This window comes from Lactuca saligna, chromosome 5, assembly GCF_052625555.1.
Source record: "Lactuca saligna cultivar CGN05327 chromosome 5, ASM5262555v1, whole genome shotgun sequence".
In the NCBI taxonomy this organism is placed as follows: Eukaryota; Viridiplantae; Streptophyta; class Magnoliopsida; order Asterales; family Asteraceae; genus Lactuca; species Lactuca saligna.
Genome location: NC_136421.1, coordinates 283,307,846 through 283,317,430, shown reverse-complemented (window position 1 = coordinate 283,317,430; position 9,585 = coordinate 283,307,846). Strand labels below are relative to the sequence as shown.

Below are 9,585 nucleotides of genomic sequence, written 5' to 3'. Positions count from 1 at the left end.
TGCAGCCATAAAACTTCCTTCTGGGGTTGTCGTCAGTCCATGATGTCAGTATAACACTTGGTTGGCCGCAATTACATTTCTTCATTGTTGATTTTTTGTCCATTAAAGAAATGAGAGATGAACTAAGAAAAACAAACATAGGGGAAGAAAAGGGTGATGCTTCTAATGATCGATCTAGGGTTTTTGAAGGGGATGAATAAGTAAAATGATAGAAATAACCCCCAATGTGCAAGGCATGTGGGGTTTTTAACTCCAAAATCAAACGGCGGGTTAGATGAGGGACCAGGCTTGTAATAAAGCAAACTATCAAGGATTGACAGAGTTAACAAATGGAGTTAGGGACAAGGCGCGTAACAAACACCAAACCATAGGGACCATTTGTGTAATTTGCTAAAAAAAACTGTAATTTTTTTATCAGGAATTAAAAAGTACGTTTCATTAATAAATTGTTTTAATTACGTTTGCGATAGTTGTATCATTTTGGACATTATATAATGCAATAATTTCGAAACCACCAATCAACCAGGAGCTTCAACTTCTTTGGCATGGCGCCCTTTTCGTTATTCTTTGCCAATAACCCCGGGACGATGAAGCAATTATCGATCTACAAATGGCAAATGCAGATGCAATAGAAAAAATTCATGGAACCAAAAACAGAGGGAAATTGAAACGAAAACAATGCATGGCCATCCGGTTTTTCCCTTAATTTCAACATCTTTCTCAACGAGACTCCCTTCCCTATCATCATCATTCATTCCTCTCTAAAACGAAATGCCTTCTTCATATCTCCATTTCTCTGCAACCATAATTCCTTAAAATCCATTACTTATTTGCTTTTTGCTTTCAATTTCATATCCGTCTCTCCAAAATTCGTTTTTGGAGACAATTATTATAGCGATCGAATCCCAGGTACGTTGTCGTTGATTAACCTACCCTCTGTTAGTACTTGATTTGTCTCTCGTTTATTAATTCGTTGCGAGTTTATATTGTTATTATTGTGATCTAATTTCGATTTCTCAATATCACGATCCGAATCTCCCTAATTCTTAAGATCATCTTCTAAATAAATTAATTTTCAGAGGTTAGGGATGATGAGATGTTTGCTTAAGCTGATTTTGATTCTCTCTATTTTTTAGTGAGGATTGTTCTAATCTAATCTTCCTTTCTCAAAATCTTACATATAGAGACTACACAGTGAGAATTTTGATGGTATTTTCTTCCCTCATCATTTGAAGAAATTAGAAGCACCATGGCTACTGCAAAAGCTCTTGAACCTGCATTCCAGGGAGTTGGTTCTAAACCGTATCCTTACCCAACATCAATTTCTTTTATCATCATCATCATCATCTACTTTCGAGAACATTAGAAATTCAGTCGTTATATGCATGTATGATTCGTTTTCATTTGTTGTTAGTTTTTCACTTAACACCTTGTAGAGGGCTTGAGATATGGAGAATTGAAAACTTTCAACCAGTTCCTTTGCCAAAATCAGATTATGGTAGATTCTACATGGGTGATTCATACGTTGTTTTGCGGGTTTGTTCATAATCTTTCACATCATCCTTTCTTGTGTATTCCTATCTTAGTTCTATAATTTTATTGTTATTTTTTTTTTATGTATTTGCAGACTTCTAATGGAAGAGGAGGTGCTTATGGGTACGACATACACTTCTGGTTGGGAAAAGATACAAGCAATGTATAACATCCTACATCCCAAATTAAATAACACTTTCTTATTATTTTTTTCTAAAGAAAAGTTCAATTCAAATTAACTAAATGTGATAATCAGGATGAAGCTGGAACAGCTGCAATAAAAACAGTTGAGCTTGATGCGATTCTTGGAGGGCGTGCAGTGCAACATAGAGAGATTCAAAGTCATGAATCTGATAAATTCTTGTCATATTTCAAACCATGTATTGTGCCACTTGAAGGTGGTGTTGCAACTGGATTCAAGAAACCCGAAGAAATGGAATTCGAAACAAGATTGTATATATGCAAAGGGAAAAGAGTTGTTCATGTGAAACAGATTCAATTCTCTCGATCTTTGTTGAATCATGATGATGTGTTTATCTTGGATACTAAAGAGAAGATCTTTCAATTCAATGGAGCAAACTCGAATATTCAAGAAAGAGCTAAAGCTTTAGAGGTTATTCAGTATTTGAAGGACACTTATCATGAGGGAACATGCAATGTTGCAATTGTTGGTATGGGATATACATTTAAAGCACATGATTAGTCAATTAGATTTACATTTATCATTTTGTTTTTATAAATCATTTCAGATGATGGGAAACTACAAGCGGAAGGTGATTCGGGTGAATTTTGGGTTATCTTTGGAGGGTTTGCTCCTATTGGAAAGAAGGTTCTTGGTGATGATGATATAGTTCTAGACAGGACACCTGGCAAACTTTTTAAGTACGAATCTCCTTTTGGTTTTCTTTAATCTTTATCTGACAAATTATATTTTACATAATTCTAATTTTTTTTTTTTTTTTTTTTTTTTTTTTGGGTAGCATTGGTGGATCAGAGGTGAAGGATGAAATTACAGGATTTACGAAATCGACCCTGGAAAACGACAAATGTTATCTAATGGACTGTGGGGCGGAGGTTTTCGTGTGGGTTGGTAGAGCAACACAAGTTGACGGTAGAAAAGCTGCGATGCAGGGTGCTGAGGTAGGATTTGGTTAATTACATTTTTACCCTTTTGACTGATTATTCTCACCATTAAGGTCCATTTGTAGGAGTATATCACTGCTCATGGTCGACCAAAATCCACCCTTGTAACCCGGTTAATTCAAGGTTATGAGACGGTTGCATTCAAGACTAATTTTGAGTCATGGCCATCGGCAGCTGCACCTCAAGCAGAGAATAGAGGAAAAGTAACAGGTAAATAACAACCTACTTTCATTCATCATTGTGGAGTATTTTTTTTATTACTATAATTGGATTGGATGATTATTGAGCTATAATTGGGGTTTGGAATTTGGATTATAGCGCTGTTGAAGCAACAAGGTGTTGGCCCAAAAGGAAAAGACAAAAATGCTCCGGTAGCCGAGGAAGTACCTCCTCTGCTTAAATCAGGCGGAAAACTTGAGGTGTGGACTATCGACGGCGGTGCTAAAAAGGCGGTTGCACATGAGGACTTCGGTAAATTCTACAGTGGCGATTGCTACATTGTCCTTTACAGTTACCATACTGGAGAAAAGAAGGAAGAATTTTATCTTTGCTATTGGATTGGAAAGGATAGCACAGAGGTAAATCAAACAAACAAAAATACAAAATCGTCTGTCGAAATCAACTAAACGATTGAGCGATTGCGTTTTAACTCTTAATCGATGTGTATTAATTAATCAACAGGAGGATCAGAATACAGCTGCTAAATTGACTACATCGATGTTCAATTCACTGAAGGCGAGACCTGTTCAAGGTCGTATCTATCAAGAGAAAGAACCACCACAATTTATCGCTATATTCCAGCCGATGGTTGTTTTCAAGGTACGATCGTAAAACATTCATTTGATTTGCGAATCGAATCCCTTTTCTTCTGTTATGGAATTAGACGATAAATGATGATATGAATTCAGGGCGGATTGAGTTCTAGCTATAAAAGCTCCATTGCAGACCAAACTGACGAAACCTACAGTCCAGATTCTAATTTTATTATCCGGATATTGGGAACTGCAGTGCATAATAATAAAGCTGTTCAACTTGATTTTGTATGCTCTTTCATCCTCTTGTAGTGAACTATATGGATATGAATGATGATAATTCTGGTGTTCATGAGGGAGTTTTTCAATATGTGTTTTCTTAGGTGCCGGAATCTTTGAATTCATATGAATGCTTTGTTATACAATCTGGTTCCCATGTATATATCTGGCAAGGAACTCAGAGTACTTTTGAACAGCAAGAATGGGCAGCTAAAATTGCTGATTTTTTGAAGGTATCATTTATTCATATTTCATACAACAATTAATGTGCAAAAAAAAAAAAAAAAGAATTCAATAATCAATACTTTATGTTATGTTATCTTTGATCAGCATGGTGTAAAAGCAAAATTCCAAAATGAAGGAACAGAAAGCTCAACTTTCTGGCTTGGATTTGGAGGGAAACAAAGTTTCACTAGCACCAAAGTATCACTGGAGACTTTTAGAGATCCTCACTTGTTTGCATTCTCACTCATTAAAGGTTTCATTTTCAGAAAAATATAATAATACCACTTCAGTTCTACTTTTTTTCTTTTAAATATTCAATCTCTCTAACTAGTTTTTTTGTTACCATTTTTTCCGTGCTTTGTGGATTTCCAGGAAAGTTTGAGGTGGGTATGATACATTTTGCTCATCCCACTTATTTATTTGAATAACAAATGTCTAAAACAAGTTTTATTTATTTATTTATTTATATATTAAAGATCGAAGAAGTTTACAACTTTGATCAAGATGACCTGTTGCCAGAGGATATCTTGATATTAGATACACATGCTGAGGTGTTAGTTTGGGCTGGTCAAGCGGTTGACTCAAGGGAGAAGAAAAATGCTCTTGACCTTGGCCAGGTAACACAAGTTGTACCACGTTTGACATGCATCGGATATTATTTCATTTTTGCATAAACAATTTACTTTTTTTTTTTCTTTTTTTTTTTTTTTAAATTTCAGAAATACATAGAATGGGCCGGATCTCTTGATGGATTGTCGCCACATGTGCCATTATACAAAGTAATGGAAGGAAATGAACCTTGTTTCTTCACAACATATTTCTCATGGGATCCTTCTAAACCATTAGTATGCTCCTCTCCTACACTACATATACTTAATACCTATATCCATAAACCCATTTCACATGTTAATTTGGATTTCATGTGCTTTTGAATGCAACTAGATTCATGGGAACTCATTCGAGAAGAAGATTTCAATACTGTTTGGAGCAGGCCATGCTGGAGAGGTAATTAGTAAATAACACCCCTATAAAACCAAACCAAACCGATTAGTTTAGTGATTTTATTATTAATATAGGGAAATCAAGGTGGTGGGCACACTCAAAGGGCTTCAGCCCTGGCGGCGTTGAACTCGGCTTTCCAACCAGGAGGTGGAGGAGGCGGCGGCGGTGGTGGTAGTTCGGTAAAAGGATCAAGTGGGGGAGGGGGATCACAGAGAAGAGCTGCAGTTGCTGCATTATCAGGTGTTCTTACTGATGTGCCTGTTAATGAACCCTCTCCTGACGCCTCACCCGGTATTTTCAATTTACTTTTTTTTTTTTTAAATCCGTTTAATAACAGCAATGTATTTATACGGGTTGTTTGTTGAAAATACAGAAGCACCTGAACCTGAACCTGAACCCCCTGCAGAACCTGAACCGGTTCCTGAAGAAGATGATTCAGAACCAAAGGTAGAAATCGAGGAGGACGAAAATGGTATTTTATCTAGTCCATCCACTTTCACCTATGACCAAGTCAGGGTTAAGTCCGAGAACCCCGTTCCTGGCATCGACCTTAAGAGACGAGAGGTTACTTCCTTACTTACTTTTCAAATTTTAACTGTCCTCACATAGGACTAGACTGGACAGTATTTACTGTCCAGTCTTGTTCATGTCATGTCCTGTCAGTGTGGACAGGACAGGACAGGACATGTCATGAGCTTTCTTGCTCTTTTATGCTGATGAATTTTATGATGATGTTTCAGGCTTATCTTTCTGTGGAAGAATTTGAGTCTGTGCTGGGGATGACGAAAGCGGATTTCTATAAATTGCCAAAATGGAAGCAAGATGTGACAAAGAAAAAAGTTGAGCTATTCTAGAAAATAAATAAGTCATGAGGTTGAAACCAAGTAATAAAGATTAAAGACCACTCTTTTTTTCTAAATATATCAATCAATAATGATTAATTGTTTACAGTTTGTTTTGGCACACACGATCATAGGTGTTTTCGTGATCGTTTGTGGTATATTATGACGATTATAGCGAATATTTAGTATCGGTTTTTGTTATTTCATGTGTGATTAAAGAGTGTAGTTATACACTGCAAATGTAACACCTCACTCAAATTGTATTACATAATGGATAAAGGTTTATTTAATGTCGTAATTCCATGTTTTCTTATTTTGTTCAAGCCTAGTCTCATTTGTTATCACCTAGAATTTTTTTTTTCTCTCTCTCTCATATATATAGACAGTCAATCATCTATAAATTTTGTTGAAAGAACCAAAGAATATTTTGTGTTGCTCAGACAAATGAGAACCACAAACTAACGGATTCGCAAGTAACCATAATTTTCAAAATTAACTTCTTATTCAGTATCCTGCAATGCAATCAAGCTACAAAATTACACCAAACTTCGACAAAAATAAGATTCAGATTCAGAAACAACGCAACGAAGTTGTGGAAACCTGTGGAATGGGTCGATGACATTAGGAAGGAGTAGGGATTTACACAAAGAGATGTGGTATGTTTGTATCGTGTAGCCTGTAGAAATAACAGGCTGCAAATGAGAAAATCAAACCCACATGTGAAAGCCAAACTACAAAATTGAGCACATATGTTTGAATCAATAAGGTCGTTCAAAATATTTACACGTTGATGAAGCATCATATGGTTGTATATAACGTATTAGAAATTGCATCTTTTCAAAGTTCAAAGAAAAATGAAGAAACACTTTTCATAATCCGAAGTCAAAAACACTTTTCATAATCCGAAGTCAAAAAGACCAATCAAATATTTTCAAAAAATGTCATTTGCTCTTATTTTAAAGTACAATGTTAACCTAAATGTAAAAAGATAAAATCCAAGAAAAATGAAGAAACACATGAAAATGCAGAGTCTATAAAAACGTAATCATGGTTGGAAGATAATATTGGAAAACTCAAACATATACTATTTAGAAGATAAAATTTGGATATTTCATAAGAGTTCTCGCCTCCACCATATCAATACAATACGAAACAATACTTAATGATTAAACAATTATACTCCATTTGTGCAAGAATATTCCTTGAGCCTTTACAAATTTTTCACTATTTATCTTTAGCAAATTTGTTTCTTCGTCATCATCCTCTCCCAACATACCTTTATCATATTTTGTTTGTGTTAGATAAAATGCAAAAATAGCAACCAATTTTGGATTAAACTCGACTTTTATATTTATTCTAGATTTTTAAAGTTTGTTAACTCTAACCAGGTGGCTATTTTGGATTAAACTCGAAAATGGAATGCTATTTGCAACTTTGGATTCTACTTGAACATTGTTGTTATTTTCGATTTATCCGGTTTCAGATGTTTTCAGATTTTGTTAGAAATCCAAAAATAGTTTTTTTTCCAGTGTATTAACCATATGGATTTTTTCCAACTTTGGATTAAAGTTGAATTTGATTAAATTGTATTAAATGTACAATATTTTCTAGCGATGAATTAAATTCACATATAGCAACCAACTTAGGTTTAATTTGGATTTCACCAAAAATGCAACCTGTGTATATTCCTTTCTATAACAATGGAGTGGCCAAACATTATCAAGATAGAGCGTATTAAAAAAATAAACAATGCAAAAGATAAGAAAAAAAAGAATCATACTTATAAAGAAACTTATAACTGGAAAACACAAGCAATTACAATATATATGTTTTGAAGACCAAAGGAAAGTTATTATATTTATGATTTAAGTGAGTCACCTAAATGTATTTTCGTAATTGTTTACAGACAATGTTATTCTCTATATGAAAACATGAAGGGGTGTGATTGTTATATGCATACAAAAATATTTATGAAAACATGAAGTTATTATATTTATGATTTAAGCGAGTCACCTAATTGTATTTTCGTAATTGTTTACACACAATGTTCTTCCCTTCAAACTCAACAGTTTCACGTCCTGCCATTTTCAAGTGAAACTTAACTATTTCAACACTATTATGACCAAAAACAACATGAAGGGGTGTATTTGCTATCTGCATACAAAAATAGTTATGAATGTAAATTATCAATGTAATAGGGTAAATGTCACTCCTTACTTATGGATCCTCAAATCATCTCGTTTATAGAACATCAAAAATAACTAATTATGAACATCAAAAGAATAAAATTACGTCACATTTCTACTCAAGCATAACACAACAGTTCTACTCAAGCATAACATCAAACAGGTGGTGTGTGATTATCATTAACTTAAATGGTTCCTAATTTATTGCCAATTATTTTTAATTTTTAAGATTCATGAATAAAACAAAACAAAAAGTAGTTGGTTATTAGGATTTATATTATATTACCACCAAAACACATCAACAATAAATAGCCTTGTCCGAATACACCAGTAAATGTAGAAAAGATATGCAGAATAAAAAACTAATTATCAAGGACAGTTTTATCAAGAAGGAAGCAGATAAATTAGTCGTATCAAGAAGAGAAAAATCAGAATTATGAGAGTGTTTTGGTATGACCTAGTTGCAAGGTCAATATTCACATAATTATAAAATTCAGCAACCAAGAACTAAAATAAACATGATGTACTCTGAAAATCAAAAACCAGATGCAACTATCCTTACGTCTCTCAAAAAAAAATGCAAACCAAAAAAATAATAGGAAGAAGATGAAGTTTGATAATTAACTTGAAATCAATGGCAAGAGAACTTCAATTATTTGCCACAAATGGATTATATCTTTAAAAATGGGTGATTGACTGAAAGTCAAGGTTAGAGGTATATATGAAGGGAAATCCTTCTCTCAGGCATTTTATCTTTGGATACGATTATGATTCCTTTATTACTATCGAATTCAAAATTGATTGTTGATATTTTGGGATATCAATTCAACGTCGCCATAACTGGTATGATAGAAATTAAGGTATTTCCTAATTTAATGTGAATATTTGAATTGCTTGTAATCTTAAATATGCTAAAAATCAGGAACTCGCACGGATTGTAAGGGCAGAATTTCACTTAGCGTTTTGAGCGGAAAAATTAGTTCGGGGAGGGCTTAGAAATTGTCACACGGATTCTAAACGGATTGTAAGGGTAGAATTTAACTTAGGCGTTTTGAGCGGGAAAATTAGTTTGGGGAGGGCTTAGCAATTGCTACATGGCAATTATATACTTATTTATTAGGAAAAGAAGATATATATATATATATATATATATATATATATATATATATATATATATATATATATATATATATATATATATATATATATATATATATATATATATATATATCTTATAAAGCTAACATTTTTTCTTGAACCTCATGCATTTGAAACTCCTAAGACTATATAAAATCATTTTTGATCAAACCACATTCATTTGAAATCTCTATCTTTTAACTAATACAATTCAAAAACCTTCTTAATAATGATTTACCACTCAAAGGTTTTATAACTTATATTATAATTAATAAACACTTAATGAAACATTTACTATAAACCGATCAATCTTTTGGGTAGACATGCATACAAATCACATACAAACTTCATTAAGAAACAAGCTTAAAGGTTTTTTTTATTGGTTTGAGGTCTTATGATCACTTTTCGAGATATATTATTATGTTATAGCTTTTAATTTGTAAATTTGTTATATATTAATTATTTATATATATTTTTTGGTTCTGG

At 33.3% G+C, this 9,585-nt stretch overlaps 1 protein-coding gene across 1 annotated transcript; it reads left to right on the top strand.

The window, feature by feature from the left end:
- Window positions 1–534: 534 nt before the first annotated feature.
- On the top strand, window positions 535–6,084 carry LOC145048049 (villin-2-like). The gene is made up of 20 exons (XM_078996445.1): window positions 535–909; window positions 1,185–1,302; window positions 1,437–1,536; window positions 1,628–1,696; window positions 1,790–2,204; window positions 2,283–2,415; window positions 2,514–2,673; window positions 2,742–2,886; window positions 2,995–3,254; window positions 3,358–3,495; window positions 3,585–3,716; window positions 3,812–3,940; window positions 4,038–4,185; window positions 4,305–4,315; window positions 4,409–4,549; window positions 4,652–4,777; window positions 4,875–4,937; window positions 5,009–5,225; window positions 5,308–5,498; window positions 5,675–6,084. Exons 2-20 carry the CDS (start codon window positions 1,250–1,252, stop codon window positions 5,786–5,788), a joined length of 2,745 nt encoding a protein of 914 aa, XP_078852571.1. The 5' UTR covers window positions 535–909; window positions 1,185–1,249; the 3' UTR covers window positions 5,789–6,084.
- Window positions 6,085–9,585: the final 3,501 nt, after the last annotated feature.